This window comes from Anomaloglossus baeobatrachus, chromosome 3 (assembly GCF_048569485.1).
Source record: "Anomaloglossus baeobatrachus isolate aAnoBae1 chromosome 3, aAnoBae1.hap1, whole genome shotgun sequence".
Lineage (NCBI taxonomy): Eukaryota > Metazoa > Chordata > Amphibia > Anura > Aromobatidae > Anomaloglossus > Anomaloglossus baeobatrachus.
In genome coordinates, this window is record NC_134355.1 from 492,300,575 (window position 1) to 492,326,565 (window position 25,991).

At 43.1% G+C, this 25,991-nt stretch overlaps 1 protein-coding gene across 6 annotated transcripts in view; it reads left to right on the plus strand.

The window, feature by feature from the left end:
* ZBBX (zinc finger B-box domain containing) overlaps positions 1-25,991 on the plus strand; it is a 341,437-nt gene that overhangs the window by 140,178 nt on the left and 175,268 nt on the right. For all 6 annotated transcript variants that reach the window (XM_075338565.1, XM_075338563.1, XM_075338568.1 and 3 more), the window contains 2 exons: positions 7,683-7,844; positions 15,353-15,503. In XM_075338565.1, coding sequence (XP_075194680.1) covers positions 7,683-7,844; positions 15,353-15,503 — 313 coding nt within the window. The remainder of the gene's footprint in view (positions 1-7,682; positions 7,845-15,352; positions 15,504-25,991) is intronic.

Genomic DNA, 25,991 nt, shown 5'->3' on the forward strand with positions numbered 1-25,991 from the left:
GAGCAACTTAAAGCACCAGGTGACGTGTCGCACTCTGCAGTGTGAACAGGGGAAGAAATACAATGACACCTGGTGTGTATAAAGTAGAGTACCACATGACACCAGGAGCAGGAAGGTTTGGACTAAGAGAGAAAGTAATAGACCCAATAAAGTAATGAGCTCTGTTCATATCTTAAATCTTGTATGTACCAAAGCACAGATCTTCTTGAAACTGGTTGGAGTCAGCATTTTTGGGCTATGTTTGGACTGATACCTCAAGACATCTTATTTTATAGGCTATGGACATATTTGACATAGGAAAATTTGACTTTTACATATGTTGGTGGTGAACTTCAGTCTGCAAACTTCATTCCTTCATTCATTTTCAGAGCTCCCTGATATGTAATTTGCAGTCTTGTCCAGGTTTCATAATTTTCTATTGAGGGAATGTGAAGTCAAAGTGTTAATCTCCAGCCTTTTTTCTTTGCCCTTGATCTTCAGTCTGAACTGTGTAGAATCCCACTCTGCTGCTATCTCTAATGCTGAGAGAAGGGCAGAGGGAGCAGGGAAAGCCATGAGCAGGAGCTCTGTCAGATTAGTATCATTTTTCCAAAGCACTCAGTAAGGTAAAGGACTTGCAGGAAAGGGCCCTAGTGTAAAGGCTGCTTTACACTCAGCGACATCGCTAGCGATGTTGCTTGTGAAAGCACCTGCCCCCGTCGTTTGTGCGTCATGGGCAAATTGCTGCCCGTGTCGCACAATATCGCTAGGAGCCGTCACACATACCTTCCTAGCGACGTCGCTGTGGCCGGCGAACAGCCTCTTTTCTAAGGGGGCGGTTCGTGCGGCGTCACAGCGACATCACACGGCAGGCATCCAATAGAAGTGGAGGGGCTGAGAGCAGCCGCATGGAAGTCATGCCCACCTCGTTGCTGGAGGACGCAGGTACGGTCTTGTTCGTCGTTCGTGGGGTGTCACATGTAGCGATATGTGCTGCCTCAGGAACGACGAACAACCTGCGTCCAGAACAAGGAACGACATTTGGGAAATGGACGACGTGTCAACAATCAACGATTTGGTGAGTATTTTGCATCGTCAGTGGTCGCTCATACGTGTCACACGCAACGACGTCGCTAACGAGGCCGGATGTGCGTCACAAATTCCGTGATCCCCCAACTACATCTCGTTAGTGATGTTGGTGCATGTAAAGCCCCCTTCAGAACAGTATATGGGTCCTTTCCAGATCATAATTCAAAATTCCAACTTCTTTGCAGGTGGCAAAGGCCGCCCTTACATCTAGGGTCCCTGTACAACTGATGATATATCCGCCCCTATCCTCTTTTATCCTTAGAGGGAATCTAGTACTAAGTACCATCTTGTCTGTATATTATACAACAGATGTTTAATTCCAGTGAGAGATGTATATTTGTTGGATGTTTATTATGGCTGTACGTGCTGAGCAATTATCTCATTGTCAGGATACCCATCACAAAGAGGTTCTGTAAACCAAACAACTCCTTTTAGAAGAATTGATGCAACATTCGCTTGTAAAAATCTTTTCATTTCCTTTTTGTTTCTTCAGCTTTTGTAATTAACCAATACATCAGATGGGTCACAAATTCTTGCTTTATTTAGCTTGCTCCTTTAAATAAGTAATGCATGCTTTGTGTGTAATTGTACATATATTTATTCTTCACATTTGCAATATCACACTGTTAGAATAATTCAAAATCCATTTTTGCTATTATCCAGACACATGATATAGTGATTTCCAATCCATTTAATTAAAGCAACGAGATGCAAATAGCTAAAATGTAGCAAATAAGATATATAGAAGGAAAGTGTTTCCTATTCTAATGCGTGGATTAAAAAATAAATTTAGAGTCAATTGCATTCTTTTAAAATTGTTCTAATTAAACTAAGAAAAGTTAATCCGAAGTGAGTTTTAAAGAAGCTTTCCAGTTAATATGCTGGCTTAATGCTTAGATTTAGCTAAATCCTAAACTGATTCCGGTATGATGTTAGAATTATTGCAGTGGTTAATTTGTATTGTTTTCAAAAGTCTATGACCTAGTTGAAAAACATTGTTTTGTACCAATACTTTGTGAAAGTTATTTTTATCATAGACATGAAATTGGTTATAGCCACTGTCAGGACTAAGTGGTGACAGAGAACGGAGTGTAATGGGACTGCTTATCTAAAAATGTCCATTTAACAACAACCTTTTAATTCCACTGCCATGTGAAGAGGAGAATTTCATCACTGATAAATGCTGTCTTACCAGCGGTTTCTTTTCCTTTGGAATAGTCACCATTATGGCCCTTTATTTGGTGTCAATAACATGCAAACTGCCGTCCCTAGAGAAGTGTGTAATGGAGTTGTGAGCATCAGCGGCTGCAGTGCGTTGTAAGCAGAGTCCATCTAGCAAAGCCACAAATCCTTACTGCAAACCTAGTACTCGGCCAAAATTTATTGTGGCAGTGGACAGCGCACCAACAGGGACAGATCAGCCATGTTGTATATTTCATATTCAAATGTAAAAATGAGACATGTTGTAACCATAACTTATGTGAATACATCAACAGTATGTTTTTTTTCATTTCACATTCATTTTACAGTATTGATTCTCCTGCATGTATGATTTTCGTTATAATCAATGGTTTATCAGAAGGACATAATTACTAGAAGACAAGCTGCCTGTGCACCTCCTAGTCAACTGCTCTGTGTAACCACATCCTCATCACTGATTGGCAGCTTTCTGTCAATATACATTGTACACAGAAAGCTGCAAATCAGTGGTGTAGGTGGGGTTATACGCAGGGGTGGGATTCAAATTTTTAACAGGTTCTCTGTAAACCCCTCCCATTTGAAAACCACACCCATTCTATAAGCACACCCATTTTGTTAGCCACACCCATTTTCATGCACTTTCCTCAACCAAAAAATACAAGTAATTTAAAGTATAATCTCTTTCCCCTTCTTCCCTTCCTCTACCGTCACTCTCCTGTCCAGTACCAGTTGTTCCAGTCACTGTCAGTCATATTGTATTAAACGGTTTTTCTACAATTTTTAAAAATTATTACTAAAGGAGCCCTGCTAAAATTGGAACGGACGACCTTCCCCATACAGATCTCATGCCATGTGGCTGCTTTCCCCTACAGATCCCATCCCATGTGGTCTCTCCCCCCCTGCAGATCCCATCCCATGTGGTCTCTCCCCCCCTGCAGATCCCATCCCATTGTGGCCTCTTTCCCCCTGCAGATACCATCCCATTATGGTCTCTTTCCCCTGCAGATCCCATCCCATTATGGCCTCTTTCCCCCTGCAGATCCCATCCCATTATGGCCTCTTTCCCCTGCAGATCTCAACCCATATTCTCCTTTTCCACTACAGATCCTGTCCCATATGACTCCTTTTCCCATATAGCTCCCATCTTATGTGGCTCCTCTCCCCATATAGCTCCCATCTTATATGGCTCCTCTCCCCATATAGCTTCCATCTTATGTGGCCCCTCTCCCCATATAGCTCCCATCTATGCGGCTTCCTCTTCCCATATAGCGCCCATCTTATGTGGCACCTCTCCCCATATAGCTACTATCTTAATGTGGTCTCCTTTCCCCATATAGCTCCCATCTTATGTGGCCCCTCTCCCCATATAGCTCCCATCTTATGTGGTCTCCTTTACCCATATAGCTGCCATCTTAATGTGGTCTCCTTTCCCCATATAGCTCCCATCTTATGTGGTCTCCTTTCCCCATATAGCTCCCATCTTATGTGGTCTCCTTTCCCCATATAGCTCCCATCTTTTGTGGCCCCACCCCCATATAGCTCCCATCTTATGTGGTCTTCTTTCCCCATATAGCTGCCATCTTATGTGGCCCCTCTCACCATATAGCTCCCATCTTATGTGGTCTCCTTTCCCCATATAGCTCCCATCTTATGTGGTCTCCTTTCCCCATATAGCTCCCATCTTATGTGGTCTCCTTTCCCCATATAGCTCCCATCTTATGTGGCCCCTCGTGGTCTCCTTTCCCCATATAGCTGCCATCTTATGCGGCCCCTCTCCCTGCATTTTCAGCTCTATGAGCGCTTACCTGCTCCAAGCACCGGCGGCTTCTCCTCTGTCTTCCGTCCTCCGCGGCACTCTGCACACTGACGTTGACAGACGGCAGGAGGAGGAGCTACCTCCCCACACTGCCGTGACCTCCCTGCAGCATCAGCACGTCGCTGCATGCCGGGTCAGGGAGCAGACAGGCTCCACTGTACCTGGAAGTGCGGCGTGGAGGTACGGAGATTCATTTGTGTTAGAGTCTTAAAGACACTAACACAAATGAATACAGGGAACTGGATCGCTGGAGCTGTTTCTTGCCGGTTCGGGCTGCTATTTTAACAACCGATTATCCCGAACCGGACAGAACCGGCTGAATCCCACCCCTGGTTATATGGGCCTCGGCATTTCAAGCCCTGTAGCAGAGATTATATCATAAATATTGCACCCAGTAAACTAAGTGATACATCACTGGAATCAGAGTCTCTGTCTCTACGTGATGCCGCTATCAGATTACAGTCAAAAACCTGCTGACAGATTTCCTCTAAGCAAAAGATTCAGCTCCCTGATAAAAAGAGCACAGCCAACAGCAGCATATACCACACTGTCATTATATTAACCAGTAATAATTTCGCCATTTGTCAAATATTATTTCTAAGGCTGGAGATATATTTGCTGGTGATTCGTGCAAGCATCGTATGACATCGCCCGGACTGTCTGGCGTCTTTCCTGACAGGAGCGGATCAGCTTCATATATTTTTATGCAGCTGACACGCTCTTGTCAGGAGAGCCGCCAGCCGGTCCAGGTGATGAGATCCTCGGGAAAGTCACACGGAAGTGTGACTCCAGCCTTAGAAATAATATTTGACATGGCTAAATTATTACTGGTGAATATAATAACGGTGTGGTCTATGCTGCTGTTGGCTGTGCCCCTTTTGTTCGTCAGTGAGCTGAAACTTTTGCTTAAAGGGAATCTGGCTGCAGATTTTTGACTATGTAATCTGATAGCGGCTATATGTAGAGACAGAGATTCTGATTCCAGAGATGTATCACTTAGTTTACTGGGTGCAACAATTATGATACAATCTCTACTGCAGAGCTTGGATTCTGAGCCCCGTATAACCCCACCCACACCACTGATTGGCAGCTTTCTGTGTGCAATGTATAGTATATTGACAGAAAGCTGCTAATTAGTAGTGGGGAAGTGGTTACACAGAGCAGCTGACTAGGAAGCGCGCAGTCAATTTGTCTTGTAATGATTATGTCCTACTGATGAAACATTGATTGTATTTAACCCTAGAACGCACAACCATAAAAATCAACCATAGAAAACAAGTAACCTAGCAGTCCTGCGAGGCCCCAGGTATGCTGTCTAGGGTTAAACAGAAAAACACAGTCCAGTAAATTACACATCCCTGTAATGAGGGTCTCTGCCCCAATATCATGGTGCTCTCCGATTACATATCAAAAACCTGCTAACAGATTCCCTTGACAGATTTTGTACACTACCTTTTATTATTTCATAATGTGCCATGGTGATATTAAAATAAGAACAACATATTCTAGCCAACCCTGCCTCTGTTTGATAGTATTTCTGGGGTACTTCAGCCACTGTTTGGCTGCAGCAGTAATGTTTTGTCTGAACCGAAAGAGAGACTTAGAGGAGATGTAATTGCTGTACCCACTGATTGTCTGCAGAGGTCTTCTGGTGCACCCAGCTGGAAGAAGCAATGAGACGGGAGGGGTGCACCGGCAAGAGTACTGAAGATAAATGTGGTTCTGGGTGGTGAGAGTGAGAGTGAGAGTGTTCCTATTTTTAACACAAAAAGTAGTGGACAATCCCTGTCATTAAAAGTGGTCAGTTTTTCATTTTGTCCCAGCTGCTCCCCACAGTATTATGTCTCTTTTTTTTAAACCCTCCACATGGTTCCAGAGATATTGGCCTTTTTAATTAGTGCTAATTTTTACGGTCTTGCTCACTCGCAGGGTAATAGCAAATTAATTCAGTTACCAGCCAGTTTTCACTATTTGCATGAATTTTGTAAAATTCAAATGCAGTTTTATATTCCAACATAAAGAAGCTAAACAGAGAAAACAGTATTCCTAGGTACAACTATAAAATTCTGTTGCACTAAAAAGACTTTTCCGCTTTATTATACCTGCTTTGCTTCTTTCAAAGTGCACAGTAAAAGCAGTCAAATATAGGTAAATACATACAAAGCCAAGCCTAATGGACCGGTACTAATAACATATACCTCGGAAACTTAGAAATGTGGTCTCCTATAGTGAATGAATTACGGTATGGATCGCTTATTACTACCTATGCTCTCTAAAATGGCCAAACCAGGCCACAAAAAAGTGCCCAAAAATAATAATTTTATTTATATAGCGCCAACATATTCCGCAGCTCTTTACAATTAAGTATAGGGAATAATCTTGCAGACAATGATATATTCCTTATTGCTTGGTTGTCTCAGCAATAAAATTGATTTTTCCCGTGTCGATGGCTGATCATCTGCTCAGTGTAAATCTGTTGAAGCAGAACACGTCTCCGGCTGCCCCACTGAAGCTTCTCCGAATAAGCTGGTTAGGAAAATAGAACATGACGAGATTCACAAATTTTCTGGTCTGTTTAATGCTGCATCAACAGTAGCAAAACATGACTAAAGTTTCATGGATTTTGTAACTGTTGTCAAGGAACAGACATAACAAGACCTTAATCTTGGTTCAAGTTATGTAAACTCCCATGGTATATAGGATTTTGTGTACACATTGAAATTCTCAAATGACTGGTCCCTGTTGAGGCTGACAACCAGGCAAGTAAAGCACGCTATGTATTAATTATCATTTGTGCCAAAAGAAGTTCCCTTTGTTGCAAAAACTTCTGCGGAGCGAACTTTGAGAGACACCGTCTCGCATTGATCATTAATTTCTGTCTTGACAGTCGAGGACAAAAAGAAATCTGGCAGCGAGGAATCAAAGCCCTTCTTCCTATGCATGCAGTCAATCGGCTCTCTTTTGATAGATTTTAGATAATGTTTCCGCCGTTTCCCCTTACCTTACGGTTAGTTTGATATTAGGCAGAGAGATGTGTCTTGTTTAGTATGGAAATGAACGTCTTAAATGTGCAGTCTTACATAAGTAACAGCCTCTTAAGATACACCTGCAAACTATATAAAAGAGCATTTTAAATGAAGCAGCGCAAGCTTTAGTTTGTAACTTAATTGAACTACAAATGCCAACACATGCCATAAAAATAAAACCTGTCAAAAATCCGTTGGAGTTGCGCAATGCATCCCAATTTAAGCCTAACCTGGACTTAACGGGGCCTTTTATTCAGCCGTTTCCTAAGATAAATGCACTCCAAGCTGGAGAAGAGAATATTGCCAAAGAAAAGAAACAGTTCTGCTCGTCTTTAGTCGTTTCCGTAAGTATACTTGTTCTACGACAATTTGCATATTTCTTAAATAACGAGCTAAGCTCAGACAATTCCACAAGAAATGTAACATTCACGGGAAGTATGGCAAAAGTGAAATGTCCACTGGAAATATCTGAGCAACATACTGGGAGCCAGTGGGATGCTAATTTCATGCATTTATGTCAGCAGTGAAATTGTTTAGTAATTCAGTTTACTTCTAATATTTCATATTTGCAGGAGAAATCTCAAGATGTTAAATTAGATATTTCACATGATTTCAAGAAAGAACAGAATGTTGATGAAGAAAGTGGAAAACCCATAAAGGACAATGAGATTATCGGCAGCATTAACTCAACCAGAATCCCTCTCATTAATAAAACGCAAGGAGACAGTGGAAAGGTTGGTGTTTGTTCTTTTTATAAAGGTGCTAAGTACCAATGATACATACTATATTTTTTGTTTTATAAGACGCACCGGATTATAAGATACACCCCAAATTTAGAGCGAAAAATATGGGGTCCATTTTATAATCCGGTGGTGTCTTACCAGAAGGGAAGCGGCGGCGGTGGTGGAGTGGGGTTGGAGAGGCAGGGGTGGTACTGCAGTAGAGTGATGCTGCTGTCGGTGCAGCAGGTGTCCCAGATGCTTGCTGTGGACAGCGGTGCTGTGAGGCAAGAGGAACATCCAGGAACTGTCGGACTTCAAAGAAATGGCGCCCAGTGTCGGTGCGTGTGCAGATTGAGCTATCTGCTCAATCACAAGCCGAGATCTCATCTGCGCATGCGCCACCTTCAGGCACCGTTTTCCTTCAGTCCACTGCTGGGAGATCAATGGGCTGGAAGTGGCGCATGCACAGATGAGATCTTGAGCCGAGAGCTCCATTTACGCACGCGCTGACTCCTGGCGCCATTATTTGAAGCCAGCACCGCCAACATTAAGGATGGTGGCACCTGTCTCACCATCTGTAGCGTAGCAGAGCCCACAGCTCAGTGCAGCAAAGCCCACAGCGCAGCAGAGCGCACAGCCCAGCCCGCAGCATTGCCCCTGCCTTCTGTGACCCCTCTCTTGCACCCCCAGTAAGCTACATTCGGCTTATAAGATGCATCTCTCACTTTCCTCCCAAATTTTTGTGAGGAAAAGTGCGTCTTATAAACCGTATTTTTTCGGTAACTTCTTTCCATTCTTATACTGAGAAAGTAGTGCACAGTTCTGTGATGTATATTAGAAAGGATCCTTAAATTGCACTTCAGTTATTGGTTACAAGTAGAGTAGCTAGTATAACTTAACTTTGCAGAATCTTTCTTTCTTTTCTAGACTTAAGGCCTAATTCAGATGTCTGTTTTTCATAGAATTATTTCATTTGTGTTTTTTGTGGACAGAACACTTGCCATTAGAGGCTATATGTACCTCTTTTTCTTTTGATGATCAAAATTTTGTATTCAATCGAGTGGGTCAGTCATCCATCTGTGATCTGAGTGCTGTTGTGTTTTTTACGCTATTAGACTATGCTAATGATGTCTTTTTCAGGGAATTCAATCTAGAATACACCTGAAACATTTTTTACAAAAGCTCCCCATTAAGTGAACAAGGCGACATTGCTGTGCACATATTCCTTCATCTTTCCCATCTTTTAGCAACACTGAAGTGGTTCAAAAAAACTGACATGCTCTTTCTTCAAGCGTCTTCTGCTCGGAAGCCACCCGCTTTTCACAGTGTAGGAAAAGACTGATGGCAAAACTGCAGCTTCATATGGGAAAACTCACTGGCTGCACTGGCATTTAAAAGGTGGTGTGTGTGCGCATTGCCTTATAGGTAGAAGTAAGGCTGCTTTCACACTACGTTTTTTTAACATGCGTCCTGAACGTTTTTTTAATGCAAAAACGGATCCAGTGCAAATGCGTTTTCATTTCAATACATTTGCAATGGATCAACATGCGTTCACATGAGTTTGCGTGCATTATAGTGAGGATCCAGCGACTTGCAGTTTTTTAACATTTTTCAAAAACGCTACTTTGTAGCGTTTTTGAGCTGCGTCCAAATACTGCAAATTGCTGGATCCTGACTATACAGCACGCAAACACATGTGAACGCTGGCATGCTGATAGACAGGATCCTGCTTGCTCTACTGAGCATGCACGGAAACCAGCCTCGGGTGACCAGTCCCTCTCTCCCCCTCCCTCTCCCTCCCTGTCTCTCCCTTTCCTCTCTCTCTCCGCCGCCTGAGATCTGCGGACACTCGTAACCAAGGTAAATATTGGGTAACCAAGCAAGTTACCCGATGTTTACCTTGGTTACGAGCCTCCGCAGCTTTCAGAAGCCGGCTCCAAGTCTATCTAGTTTAGTTCCACTAACTCCCGATTACATGACTCCAATGCCCGCCCATAAACTTAAAAGTGACAGGATCCTGAAAAATAACACATGCGTTTGCATGCGTTGTTTTGCTGTAAAAGCAGGATCTGCTTTTACAGCAAAAAAACGTTCATGACGCATGTTAAAAAAACGTAGTGTGAAAGTAGCCTTACTTGTAATTTTTTCTTTCATGGAAATAAAGGTAGTTACCATACTGATGGTAAAAATACATATAGACCATACATAGATGAAAATCGATCCAGAAGGCTGATTAAAACAGTCATTTTTTTCTCATATGCAACAAACAAAAACATGGGTTAAAGGGAACCAACCAGCAGGATTTTCCTATAGAAAGTAAAGCCAGTGCTATATTGGGGCTAGGATGCTGAATATAAGCATACCTTTTGTTCAGATATTGAATGAATTATTTCAGAAATATGTGCAAGTAAAGTTCCAGCAATGCACTGCTATTTGATTGACAAATGCAACAGGGGCGGGAATATGTGGTTCGAGTCTTGCTATCTATTCCAGCCCCTGTATGTCTGCCTGTGTCGGAATTAACGTCTGTGATGGCGACAGGGGAGGAAGGCCAGGCTGCAGACAGGGAATAGATAGCAAGACCCGACCCACATATTCCCACCCCTGTTTCCAACATATATGGGGTATGGGCATACTCAAGAAATTGCTCAACAAATTGTACTGTCCAATTTCTTCTGTTACCATTGGGAAAATGCAAAATTTAGGGCTTTTAAAATGGTGTCACTTTTATTTTTTCTGTCACATAGGCCTCTCGAAGTCATCTCAAATATGTTTTGAAAATTTTGTTTGAAAATTGAGGAATTGATCCCTTCTAACTTTCTAACAAAAAAAATGATGTTTCATATGTGCTGCTGATGTAAAGTAGACATGAGGCAAATGTTATTTATTAATTATTTTGTGTGCTATAACTGTCTACTTTAAGGGAATAAAAACTGAAAGTTTGAGTTGTGTAATGTTCAAATTTTTGCCAGATTTTCAACATTTTCATAAATAAACGCAAATTGCACCAACAAAAAATGACCAATATCATGAAGTACAATGTGTCACGAAAAAACAGACTCAGAATCACTGAGAGATATTGAATGGTTCCAAAGTTATTACCCCATAAAGTGACACTGGTCATATTTGGAAAGTGAGGCTTGATCATTAACTTACAAAGTGGCTCGGTCCTTAAGGGGTTAAACAAGATGTTTGGCAACAAATCAATTTGACAAAATGAAACACATAGGAAGAAGAAAAATCATATAATTTCTATTTATTTTCACTTTCTGTATACTGTTATATTGGCATGGTAAACACAATAGGGAGCTCTAAATCGAATATACAAAGCATATGGCATAGCATGTACAAATGCCCTTTTTATGTTGTGTATATACAGTACTGTGCAAGTACAAGTTTGAGGCAGAAGTGAAAAAAAGGCTTTATAGTTTACAGTAAGAATGCTTTCAAAAATAGAAGTGTTAATAGTTCATTTTTATCAATTAAAAAAAATCAAATCAATATTTGATGTGACCACCCTTTGCCTTCAGAACCACATCAAAGTATGAATTCTACATACGCTTGCACATGGTTTTTGAAAAAAACTGGGAGGTTGTTCCAAAACATCTTGAAAAATTAACAATAGATCTTTCATGAAAGCTTATGCTGTGAATGTAGGCTTGTGCAAATCCTTCTCCCTGCTTATAATCTTAGACAGATGCAATGATGTTGAGATCGGGGATTCTATTGGAGCCACAGCCTCACTTCCATGACCCTTGTTCTTCTTTATGTTAGCATAGATCTAATTACATTGGCTGTATGTTTGGGGTCTTTTTCCTGCTTCAGAATACATTTGGAAAACCAAATAAATGAGCCGCAACATATGTTGGGTTACTTGCAGTTTATAGATGCATAGTCACACTGTGGCAATTTAACAGAAAACCTAAAATAAAAACCAAATGATAAAATACTCTGTAGTAAGTAAATAAGTTGCAATAGTGTATGTAAATAACAGGGTACTTGGTTGACACTATTTTAATCAAAAACTATAAAAGATACCCATCGCAACAAGGAATACCAAATCGGGTTGGGTCCTAACTCTTGTAGCTCAAATCACTATGTGTCAGTAATCTTGATAATTGAGCATTATCATACTAGGGTGTTTGGTACTCATAACAAGCAGTCCTACAAACGAGCTCGACTTGTGTACCGAGTATAATGGAAGTCAGTGGGGAACTTGAGTATTTTTCCAAAAGATGTTTCTGAAAAATGCTCGAGTTCTCCGTTGATTTCCATTATACTCGGTACATGAGTCGACCTCATCCAATCGTAGGACTGATCACTAAGAGAATCGAGCATGTAGTGCTCGCTTATCACTAATCAGCAGGCCTCAAAATAGATGAGGGCCAAGTTTAGTTTTTTGCAATTTGTACAAACAGGAGTGTGCCTCCCCATTTTTTGGGCTAGGTATTTTGTCTTTATATAAATTTCCACGGGCAGGTATCTGAACAGTTAGGTCTGTCTGGGTCTTCCTCTGCCCCCATCATTATTTTCGAGGTGTGCTGACACATAGTGAGATGAGCTACAAGAGTTAGGGTCCATCCTGATTCGGTTCACCTTGTTACGGTGGGATGTCTTTTACATTTTTTTTTAAATGAAAATAGTGTCAACTAAGTACCCTATGTTATTTACATGCACTATTGATATTTATTTGTTAACTTATTACAACTTGCTCATTTTATTATCATCTAAGGGCGGCATCACACGGTACGATCTACCGTGTGATTGCACGAGCGATCGTACCCGCCCCCGTTGTTTATGCGTCATGGGCAATTAGTTGCCTGTGGCACACAAAGTCGTTAACTCCCGTCACACGTACTTACCTCCCTAACGACATCGCTGTGGGCGGAGAACATCCTCTTCCTGAAGGGGGAGGGACGTTCGGCGTCACAGCGACGTCACACAGCGGCCGCCCAATAGAAGCGGAGGGGCGGAGATGAGCGGGACGTAACATCCCGCCCATCTCCTTCCTTCCGCATTGCTGGCGGGACGCAGGTAAGCTGTGTTCGTCATTCCCGGGGTGTCACATGTAGCGATGGAGCACAGAAGGAGGACCGACATTTTAACAAGGAACGGCGTGTCAAAGAGCAACGATAAGGTGAGTATTTTTGCTCGTTCACAGTCGGTCGTAGCTGTCACACGCTATGACATCTCTAACAATGCCGGATGTGCGTCACAAATTCCGTGACTCCGCCGACATATCGTTAGATATATCGTACCGTGTGACGGGGCCTTTACTGTAGGTTCTGTCTGTTAAATGGCCATAGTATGAATGTGCTCCTACATATTGCACTTATACAAACAAATGTTCCTAGTCATTTCTTTAGGTTTGCTTTAGATTCTTTTTGTACTCTCCACAAACAGGGGTGTAGCTACCCCTTTTTGGGCTGGGTATTTTGTCTTTATATGGCTTTCCACGGGCAGGAATCTATGCAGAACTCATTTGGAACCAATCAAACACCTCCCTGATGGTATTGCATGATGGATAAGTATCTTCCCTTATTTTGTCACCATTAAGGACTCCATTGAGATCACAGAGAAATGGCAAACATTGAGTACCATAGTCACAGCACATAAGAGACATATTCATACTTCCCAGCTCAGAATTGTCAGCAACAAGTAGGACACAGTACACCCAGCTACTGTTTGGAGAAGTCTGTCCAGAAATGGTTTTTATGGAAGAAGAGTTGGGCATTAGTCAGGATTAATGTTATGATTGCAAGGTGAGCAATGTATTAGTGAGTCCACTTTACCAAAGGTACCGTTCACTTGCCTAGGGGAGCAAACTGGACCGGCCGCCGACTCTCCACTACTGCCACCAAAGTTGGCAGCAGGTACACATGCTGGTAAGTAGCCGGCAGCCCCAGGGGATCTGTAGTGCACCGGCAGCTGGCACCACGAACACAGTACAGTCTCTTGAAAAAGCGGCCGCAGCAGCAGGCGGAGTAGTGGATCCGTCCGGGTTGGGTGGATGCAACAGCTGGTGTAGATACTTGCAGCAGCTTGTATTGTGGCAGAAGGCTGACGTAGGTGTTTGTAGCAGCAGCAGTAGATAGGGAGTGCTCAGCAACAGAGGTACAAATTAGCAGCAGAAAGAAGCACAATACCAGTAGCAGCAGCACTGAGGACCTGAGAACTAGAAACGTATCGAACTCATTGCCCAGGCACCTCACATAGGGCAGAGATAGTTTAAGTACCTGCAGCCTCTCAGCTGAACTGAGATACACTTCCAGGTTAGGGTACGCTGATCCTTTAAGAAAAGGATAGTGTCTGTCCGTGTGTCCTTCGAACAGAACCAGGAAGCTTGTGAGATGTGCACAGGATGGACCAAGGATGGGGCAACCACCGAAGGGCAGCCAGATGAGTGAGAGAGCCGACGTCCTCGCCGTGGGAGGGGGGCAGGACAGTGCGGGAACGCCGATATGGGCGTTACAATTAATAATTTCTTTAATGAATTAGAAACAGAGCCAGATACTTACCATCATTTAAAATATCATCTGTTTGGCTTCAAATTTATTCTATAACAGGACAATAACCCCAAAATACAGCCAATGTCATTAAAAACCATCTTCACCGTAAAGAAAAACAAGGTGTCCTGGAAGAGATGTTATTGCCCCCCTTAGAGCACTGATGTCAACATATTTGAGCCTGTTTGGAATTATATGAAGAGACAGAAGGCTTTGCACAAGCCTACATCAGCAGAAGATCTGTGGTGGTTAGTTCTCCAAGATGTTCAGAACAACCTTCCTACCGAGCTCCTTCAAAAACTGTGTACAAGTTTTCTCTAGAAAAATGAAAGTAAAATGGGGGTTACAATAATTACTGATTTAATTTAGATTTCTCTTTTCTTCATTCACTTTGTATTTTATTAAAATATACAAAATCAACTTGTGCTTGTATTCTTAAAGAATGTTTAAAGGGACCTGTCATTTAAAAACACTATTACCCGCAAATATGGAGTTAACCTACAGTTTAATGGCATTCTGACGGTCCGGCTGTTGGGAGGTAATGATCTTTTATCCCTCCAGCCTTCGAGCTTTCAGCATTGCACCATTACAAAGTCGACTGTCAGTCAGTACCAGGGACGTGGTTACAGCTGCTACACTATGCACTGAGCGGTGACTGATACCGCACTGGCCATGCTCCTACATCTGAAAGCCGAGGCCTGACGGGTTCATTGTCTCCCGGCAACGGGGCTCTTCGTGCCGCGACTATTCGAATCAGAATGCTATTAACCCCATATCTGCATGTCTATAGCATTATTTTACATGAAATGTTCCCTTTAAAAGCATTTTCCACACCTGCCTAACACTCTTGTCTAGCACTATACATATTTTCTCACTTTTTTTGTTAAAGTATTTTATTAATGGTAATCAAATTGGCAGAATCAAACAGTGTTCTTTTGTGCTGCTCGGTCTTTTGTTAGAATACCATATAGTACTGCAAGATACAAAATAATTTCTCTATAAACTCTCCAACAGTCTTTTATCTCAGAGCCACGAAAAGCATATTTACCTGGATCTCTACTGCATGGAACTTTTAATGAAGAGGAATCAGCAAAATATTTTAATGAAGCTTTATTGGAATGGAGAAATGAGGCCAAGAATAAATCACAACATGTCAATGAACCAGGTAGCGCAGCATTTATTGCTGTTTCTGTACCTATTTTTGTGCTTTAATAGGATATTCAGATGCTTTTAAAGATGAAGTGAAATGAAGAGTCAGAACCGAGACCTAAGCAAACAGGGCCAGCTATCAAACTCCCACGCAATGAATGTATTAATAAACTCAAATATCTTACAGACACAAAAATAAAGCAGGATTAACATACTAGGAGACTTTTATTTTGTTTTCAATTTTAAAAAGTGTTCTTGTAGTATCATTTTTGCTAAATATTAGTGATGTTAAGATATGGAAGGTCACTACATTCTACTAGGTAAACAAAATATAACGAACCATCTGGATGTTCTCTTGCCTTTTAAAGCTGAAGTTGGCCATACACGGCAGTCAATGTAGTTAAAAGCTTTGGAAGATATTTGACCGACAATCTAATGTGTATTTGGACCTACTGATTTTGCCTCAATGGCGAATGTCAGGGGATAGAAGGATTGGGCAGTAGGGATGTGCGAACCCGAACTGTAAAGTTAAGGGTTCATAACGAACGCTGTGTGTCCAAGGATCGAATCGTGTCCAAGGATCGAATCCAAACATGGACGTTTAAAAAAAAGTCGGTCTGAGCTTTAGGTGCTGTTTCTATGCCAACCACTCGATCGAACATTGAGGTGCTCAGGTACGCTCGATGCTCAACCTTTGCAGTCTCTGAATGGCCCTCATGGGGGGGGTGCAAACAATTTTAGATGCGGTGTGTAAAAAAAACAAAACCCTGCCCCTCACCAGGAAATGCTCTGCTTATAACCGGCTGTATGTGGACAGAGAACCGAACTGCCCAATCATTCACTTCCATTATACTCGTTACTCGAGTCGAGCACGTTAGTTTGGGTCCCATTGACTTATATGGGATCAGGGTTTGGGAAGAAGTTCAGGTCAAGTCTAAAGGCCGCTTTAGAGGCAACGACATCGCTAATGAGATGTCGTTGGGGTCACGGAATTCGTGACGCACATCCGGCCTCGTTAGCGACGTCGTTGCTTGTGAAACGCACGAACGACCGTTAACGATCAAATTTACTTACCTTATCGTTGATCGTTGACACGCCGTCCATTTCCTGATTATCGTTGCTGTTGCAGGACACAGGTTGGTCGTCGTTCCTGCGGCAGCACACATCGCTATGTGTGACACCGCAGGAACGTAGAACAACTCCATACCTGCGGCCTCCCGCAATGAGGAAGGAAGGAGGTGGGCGGGGTATTCAGCCCGATCATCTCCGCCCCTCCGCTTCTATTGGACGGCTGCTGTGTGACATCGCTGTGACGCCGCACAAACCGCCTCCTTAAACAGGAGGCAGTTCGCCGGCCAGAGCGACGTCGCAGGGAAGGTAGGTCCGTGTGACGGGTGTAAGCGATGTGGGGATGGGGGATTTGTTAGAAACTCTCTTGGACAATCTTGTGTTTGACATACAGGTATCCGCCTCAAAAATGTTAAAGGCCAACAAAATATCCACAGCAATCCAATAATTCGAGGACCTGATTGAAATTGCTAAGTCACGTATCAAGGGATAAGCATTATATTTTTTATAACAGCACATTTGCAGAAATTCCCTGTACCCCTGAGCTCATCAAGAGATTTTAAAGAGCTTGATTTTAGGGCACTCGCTTGCTCTACTTAAAAATGACAAAATCCCTAACCCCTTCCACACCAGCTGTGCTTTTCTGCTGCTGCCCCTAGTTTTTAACACTGTTGCAGCATTGGTTCACAACTACATTTTGCTCTTAGTGAGAAAAACAATATTACAATTTTGTAGTTCTGATACCTTTGATGGCTAACAAAAATAAAATATATGTTACAAAGCAAGCTTTCGATACTTCTCTGGTGTCTTCATCAGGCATGGTATAACATAGTATCTGAAGACACAAATATGTACACAGAGCCGAGTCATAGTATAATAAATGGACATTTAAATAAACAAACACTGAGCTTAAGCTGGTGTCACACATAACGACGACGACAACGACGTCGCTGCTACGTCACCATTTTCTGTGACGTTGCAGCGACGTCCCGTCGCTGTCGCTGTGTGTGACATCCAGCAACGACCTGGCCCCTGCTGTGAGGTCGCCGGTCGTTGCTGAATGTCCAGCTTCATTATTTGGTCGTCACTCTCCCGCTGTGACACACACATCGCTGTGTGTGACAGCGAGAGAGCGATGAAATGAAGCGATCAGGAGCCGGCACTGGCAGCTGCGGTAAGCTGTAACCAGCGTAAACATCGGGTAACCAAGGGAAGACCTTTCCCTGGTTACCCGATGTTTACGCTGGTTACCAGCCTCCGCTCTTGCTGCCAGTGCCGGCTCCTGCACTGTGACATGTGGCTGCAGTATGCATCGGGTAATTAACCTGATGTATACTGTAGCAAGGAGAGCAAGGAGCCAGCGCTAAGCAGTGCGCGCGGCTCCTTGCTCTCTGCACTGTGACATGTAGCTGCAGCACACATCGGGTTAATTAACCCGATGTGTACTGTACCTAGGAGAGCAAGGAGCCAGCGCTAAGCGCGGCTCCCTGCTCTCTGCACATGTAGCACAGCGACGTTATGATCGCTGCTTCTGCTGTTTGACAGCTAAGCAGCGATCATAACAGCGACTTACAAGGTCGCTGTTACGTCACCGAAAATGGTGACGTAACAGCGACGTCGTTGTCGCTGTCGCTTAGTGTGACACCAGCTTTAGAGAGAGCATCCTTAATTAGCATTGATAAGTGGTGTGAGAGTTTTATTGTCCCAATATCCATGTAAGATCAAAGGCCTGATACCCTCACCGTCTCTAGAGCAGACCCCTCAGATTCTGTAGTGCGTCATAAATCCTCTTGAAATATTTAGTATTGTGTGGGCAGAATCAAATATTCTAATGAATTTGTATTCCCTGACCCTTAAATGATTTTGTGGTCTGCGGTAGCCTTTTAAAGGGAACTTGTCACTAGGTTTGTCCCTTATAAGGTGCGGCCACCACCAGTTACCGGCCCCTTTACACACTGCAACATCGCAAACGACATCTCTGTAACCGGTTTTGTGATGTTATAGCGACCTCCCCATCGACATTGCAGTGTGTGAAACGCATCAGCGACCTGGCCCCTGCTGTGAGGTTGTTGATCACTACACATCTCTCAGGACTATTCTTTGGTCCTTTGTTTCCCGCTGTGCAGCATGCATCGGTGTTTTTGACACCATTACAGCGACTTCGTTAGCGACTTCCCTTTCAAAAAGCTGCTTTACAACGTCCCCAATGACTAGCTAGGTCGTTCTGCAGGTCCGTATCGCTGTTGCGTCGTTTTCCAGGTATGCCTGTTTGACAGCTCACCAGCAACTTACCAGACACTTTCTAGCGATCCCACCAGCGATCTTAACCTGGCCGGGATCGCTACAAAGTCTGTGTGTAAAGGGGCCTTAATGTACAACATTCTAGAATACTGTACACTGTGTGCAGAATTATTAGGCAAATGAGTATTTTGATCACATGATAATTTTCATACATGTTGTCCTACTCCAAGCTGTATAGGCTTGAGAGCCAACTACCAATTAAGTAAATCAGGTGATGTGCATCTCTGTAATGAGGAGGGGTGTGGTGTAATGATATCAACACCCTATATAAGTTATGCTTAATTATTCGGCAACTTCCTTTCCTTTAACAAAATGGGTCAGCAGAGAGATTTGACGAGCTCTGAAAAGTCCAAAATTGTGAGATGTCTTGCAGAGGGATGCAGCAGTTTTTAAATTGCCACACTTTTAAAGCATGATCACCGAACAATCAAGCGTTTCATGGCAAATAGCCAACAGGGTCGCAAAATAGCAAGTTGGGGAAAAAAGGCGCAAAATAGCTGCCCATGAATTGAGGAAAATCAAGCATGAAGCTGCCAAAATGCCATTTGCTACCAGTTTGGCCATATTTCAGGCGTATCAAAAAGCACAAGATGTGCTATACTCAGGGACATGGCCAAGGTAAGGAAGGCTGAAAAACGACCACCTTTGAACAAGAACCGTAAGGTAAACCATCAAGACTGGGCCAAGAAATATCTTAAGACCTGATTTTTCAAAGGTTTTATGGACTGATGAAATGAGAGTGACTCTTGATGGGCCAGATGGATGGGCCAGAGGCTGGATCAGTAAAGGGCAGAGAGCTCCACTCTGACGCCAGAAAGGTGGAGGTGGGGTACTGGTATGGGCTAGTATCATCAAAGATGAACTTGTGGGACCTTTTCGGGTTGAGGAGGGAGTAAAGCTCAACTCCCAGATCTACTGCCAGTTTCTGGAACACAACTTCTTCAAGCAGTGGTAAAGGAAGAAGTCGGTATCGTTCAAGAAAACATGATTTTCATGCAGGACAATGCTCCATCACATGCATCCAACTACTCCACAGTGTGGCTGGCCAGTAAAGGTCTAAAAGATGATAATGACATGGCCCCCTTGTTCACCTGATCTGAACTCCATAGAGAACCTGTGGTCCCTCATAAAATGTAAGATCTACAGGAAGGGAAAACAGTACACCTCTCAGAATAGTGTCTGGGAGGCTGTGGTGTCTGCTGCACGCAATGTTGATCGTAAACAGATCAAGCAACTGACAGAATCTATGGATGGTAGGCTGTTGAGTGTTATCATAAAGAAAGGTGGCTATATTGGTCACTAATTTTTTGGGGTTTTGTTTTTGCATGTCAGAAATGTTTATTTCTAAATTTTGTGCAGTTATAATGGTTTACCTGGTGAAAATAAACAAGTGAGATGGGAATATATTTGGTTTTTATTAAGTTGCCTAATAATTCTGCACAGTAATAGTTACATGCACAAACAGATATCCTCCTTAGATAGCCAAATCTAAAAAAAAAAGCACTCCAACTTCAAAAATATTAAGCTTTGATATTTTGGGTTGATTGAGAACATAGTTGTCGATCAATAATAAAAAAAAATCCCCTAAAATACAACTTGCCTAATAATTCTGCAAATGGTGTATATAAGAGCTGCTCTGTATGACATAAAAAACATTTTTATTATACTCACCTAGGGGGCGGTCCTGTCCGATGGGCATTGCTGCTCCAAGTCCGATGCCTGATGCCTCCTCTCTTCTTGCAATCACTGTTCTCCTCCTTCTCAGCCCCATGTGGATGATGCGTCCTATGTCATCCACACCGGCTGGCATTGCGCAGGCGCAATTTAATCTGTCCTGCTGAGGGCAGATCAAAGTATTGTAGTGCACATGCGATCTATGACCTTTCCTCACATCTGCGTATTACAGTACTTTGTTCTGCTCTCAGCAAGGCACTTCAGAGTGTGCCTGCGCAGGATCGGAATGCTGAGCTGTATGGATGACGTAGTATGCGTCATCCACACTGGGCTGAGAAGGACGTCCATCGCAGCAGAGAGGAGGCGCTGGACCCTTTCATAAACCTGTCAAGAATCTTTTCCTTTTCTTCATTACTTACAATATAATCTGCAAAGCCAGTTCAACGGAAATTTCTTTAAGGCCTCTGCCACATTCACGTGAAAGTCACGCACGTGCCGAGAGACACGTATTTCCCCTGCGTGTTGCGTGCAGGTAAGTACGTGTCTCTAGTACGTGCGGGCCACGTGTGTTCTACGTGTGCTATCCACGATAGCACACGTAGAACCGGTAATTATCATACTCACCTGGTCCTTCCTGCTGTCTGCGCTGCTGTCCGTGGTGCTGATCCTCGGTCTCCAGCCCTCCCGTCTCCCCGCTGCTGCCAGGCAGTGAAGTGAATATTCTATGAGAATAATGAGCGGCGGTCGGCAGCAAGAGGCAGCAGTGGCAGAGACAGGAGGGCTGGAGAAGGTGAGTTAATGTTTTAACTCACTCGTGTGTTTTCTCCGGCGCGTGTCATACGGGACTGCATCCACACTACACCCGTGTAGTACGGGTGCGGGCCGTGTGACATCCGTGCTGCCGGAGAAAAAACGGACATGTCAGCGCTTTGAAAAATGCACACACGTACAAACGCACACGGACACATGTTCCGTGTGGTTTTACGTGTGTGTGCCTGCTACCATAGGGTAGCATTGCTGTACGTGTCTCCGTGCCGCCGGTACGTGTAAAAAATGACAAACACGTGCCGGCGGCACGGATGTGTGTCGCAGGCCTAACAAGGACTACACTCCAAATCTAAAGATTCTGTACTTTTTTGCTATCTGATATTGGCTAAATGCTCATCTATTGTGGACACTTGTGGGGTTTATGTCTCATAACAATTTCTGCACCCAAATTAAACAGCAAGTGAAGCAATAATGTGACAGAGTGGATCTAAGCCTGACAACCAGTTCTCCGTAACGTCAGTTGGCATCGTGGTTGTCATTGCACCAGATGATGGGCAGGACATTTTGCAGAAGGATATTATTAGTTTGTACTTGAGAGAATATGTCTACAATATTTACAAAAAATACATTTGCATGGTTTAGATAAGATTTTTCTTTATCTGCCGTACAACAGTTTCTTTTAATTGGTCCCATGGATCTCCGGTCAGTTTTTTTTTTTTCAGCATTCATGTTGCTTCCTTATTTCCTCCATACACCTAATATATTTTGTGTACATATTCTCCTCTGAATAGTTAAAGTACTTGAGTTGTCACAAAACAGAATCATTTATGGGTGCCTCAATCCTAAGCACCTGTTGCAAGAATCCCCATAGAGTTCCTTTGTGCTACTTATCCTTGTGGAGAACAGACCCATTTAAAAGACGCATGGCACTTTCTTCAGATCACTCTTATGAAACTTGACTTCTTATTCTTCAGCCCACTGAGGAAAAGCGAGCACATTTTTATTCTATTTAATCCATATAACATACAACATCTAACATTTCTTTGCAATTCAGATGATTCTTCATCATCAAAGCTTTGTACATTAGCATTTTGCATTTATTTTCTCACTAATTACATATTTTGCATCTGAAGACTCACTTGCCAGCAAACAGACTCTGTTTTCGCTTTATGTTTTAACTGCATGTGAAAGCTTTTGACTAACAAAGCGAACTCTGAATATACTGTACTTACAATATTTGTCATGTGCTACAGTAAAGCTGTGCAATGTAGTTGATGGTAACATTCAAGATGTTAGATTTAGCACATTGATGTCCTATTGACTGGAAACAAGATCCATCTGATAGCAACATTTCTTCTCAGAAATTGAAAACATTTCCATAGAAAGATTGGAATCTAAGGGGTAGGGTTTCTCCTTGTGGAAAGTGACATGCCAAGTATGAGGAGACTTAAATGAGGAAATGAAATATGCAAATTATCTCTTCAAGGAGGAAGAAGACATGCACTCTAGTTCCACCTATCGGAATTGACAAACCTAAAATTCAATATTGTCTTTTAATACCCCAAAACGGCGTGTCTGCAAATTGAGATTCTGAAAACAAAATCAAGGAGGAAAAGAGTGTTTTTTTATATATTAAGAATCAATTTTTTTTATTGTTTTTTAAGTAAGTAGAAAAAAATAATTCCAAAAATTATCATACATATTACAAGAATGTGCATTAAAATTACATATAAAAATTCAGGGATATGGTGGAAACAATTGTGTGACAGCACAATAAGCTAATAACAAGTCACATGATATAAATTCATATAGGACAGGTATGTATATATACTGGCTGTAATAGGAATCCTGTTCCCGGGTGCCAGGAGGCTATGCCGGACAAAGAATCAAACCAAAGTGGCACAGAAATTCCAAAAAGAAATGCCAAGTATTCCAAAAATCAACACATACCTATCTAAAGTGCCAAGTGTAGTCTTATAGATGAAGGAATCCAAGGGAATGACCCCTAACGACAGTTTCGTTATGGCTTAATCATAGGGAAGTCAAATTGAGATTCTGGTTTGGCTTTTTATTCTGAGTCATATAGCAAGGCTCGTTAAAGCGTCTATTGATTTTTAGGATTGCTACTTCCAATAGGTGCCACTAGAGTTCAAGTCTTCTTCCTCACTGAAAAGACATTTTGCATATTTCATTTCCCAGATTAGCATTGCAGGCGTTTAAGTCTCCTCATACTGGCATGCTAAACATGACATGTCATTCTTTACAGGGAGAAGCCTTACCCCTTAGATCCTAGTCTTATCCTCTCACCTAGCTATTAAATCTCATACTTTTTCACTTATGAGATGCAATACACTAAAACATCATGTCTGCAAATTGAGAATCTGGTTTGGCTTTTTATTCTAAGTCATGTGGCAAGGCTCGTTAAAAAGTTGATATTGACTTTTAGGATTGCTACTTCCAATAGGTAGAATTAGAGTTCAAGTCTTCTTTCCCTCAGAAAAGCAATTTTCGTGGAAAGATGGAATTTTATTACACTGGTATTTACATTAAATATGACTGTTACATCTCCCCTGGTAAAGTGGTTTCACTAAGCCGTAGGTTAGGGTGAGCAGCACGGACCATTGATGTTGATGCAGAGTTGAATAGGCTGGACAGCAAATGGAACAGCAAAAATCAGTATAGTTTGATATGGTGGATGACATGAAGCATTGGAACTAATTACGCTACACAGCACGTGGGACTGCTAGGATCAGCAGAACAATATATTTGGGCAGGCACCTTGACTAGCAGAGTGAAGCATGAAGAGAACCTCGGGTAATGGCAATACAGCATATGCAATCATGCACCTTAAGGCCCAGTCACACACTTACCAGTGATCCCGAAAACGATGCGACCTGATAGGGATCGCAGGTAAGTCGCTGGGAGGTCGCAGGTGAGATGTTACACAGTCAGATCTTACCAGCGATGCAGGAACAATACAGGTCGCAGTAGCGACCTGTATAACGATCTCAGCAGTCACTGTGACCCTGTCACACAGTGTCAAACACAGCGATGTGTCCTGCCCAGCAGGACATCGCCTTTGAAGGAAATGGCCTTGACCATTCGGCAACGACTAGAGATCTCACAGCAGGGGCCTGATCGCTGATAGGTGTCACACATAACGAGATCGCTAACGGGATCGCTACTGCGTCATAGAAACCGTGACTCAGCAGCGATCTCGCTAGCGATCTCGTTATGTGTGATGGTACCTTTAGGGGTGCTTCACACACAGCGAGCTCGCTGCCGAGATCGCTGCTGAGTCACGCTTTTTGTGACGCAGCAGTGACCTCATTAGCGATCTCGCTGTGTGCGACACTGAGCAGCGATCTGGTCCCTGCTGCGAGATCGCTGCTCGTTACACACAGCCCTGGTTCGTTTTCTTCAAAGCCGCTCTCCTGCTGTGACACACAGATCGCTGTGTGTGACAGCAAGAGAGCGACAAATGAAGCGAGCAGGGAGCAGGAGCCGGCGTCTGACAGCTGAGGTAAGCTGTATCCAAGATAAACATCGGGTAACCAAGGTGGTTACCCGATATTTACCTTAGTTACCAGCCTCCGCAGCTCTCACGCTGCCTGTGCTGCCGGCTCCGGCTCTCTGCACATGTAGCTGCTGTACACATCGGGTTAATTAACCCGATGTGTACAGCAGCTAGGAGAGCAAGGAGCCAGCGCTCAGTGTGCGAGGCTCCCTGCTCTCTGCACATGTAGCTGCATTACACATCGGGTTAATTAACCCGATGTGTACTGTAGCTAGGAGAGCAAGGAGCCAGCGCTTAGTGTGCGCGGCTCCCTGCTCCCTGCTCACACTGGTAACTAATGTAAACATCGGGTAACCATACCCGATGTTTACCTTAGTTACCAGTCTCCGCAGCTTCCAGACGGCGGCTCCGTGCAAGCGCAACGTCGCTTGCACGTCGCTGCTGGCTGGGGGCTGTTCACTGGTCGCTGGTGAGATCTGCCTGTTTGACAGCTCACCAGCGACCATGTAGCGATGCAGCAGCGATCCTGACCAGGTCAGATCGCTGGTCGGATCGCTGCTGCATCGCTAAGTGTGAAGGTACCCTTAGAAAAGCATTGTCAGATTGGCAAACAGGCCCTATGAAGTCGAGGGTGCAGATAGCACTTTGGAGCAGTGCAGAAGTGTTTGTCAAACAATCTAATGATAACACAGTTGTCTTTGTCAGGTGGCTCAGCACAGAGAACACAGGTGGTAGCAGTGTGCACTACCAACTAAATACTCAGATAACATAGCAAGTCATTCATCCTGACATCAAAGGTGCTGGGTTATCATGGTATTCCAATGTGAATAACAGCAGATAGAAATGGCCAGTGAGGTTAGAAAGATGTACGGACTGGTTCTGGCACAGGGGCAGGTGAGTACCCAAAGATTATTATTATTTAATATTATAGCGCCATTTATTCCATGGCGCTTTACAAGTGAAAGATAGAATATATCTGAAATAACTATTCAAAATGTCACCAATTTTCTATGTAAATATATTTATAAAGGTGATATTGACATGAATTTCTCACCAGATGTCGGTAATAACCCATCCAATCCACACAGGCAAAGAAATAAAACCATCAAGAGTAACATGATGGCTCAGTGGTTAGCACTGCAGTCGTGCAGCATTGGGGTCCTGGGCTCCACATCT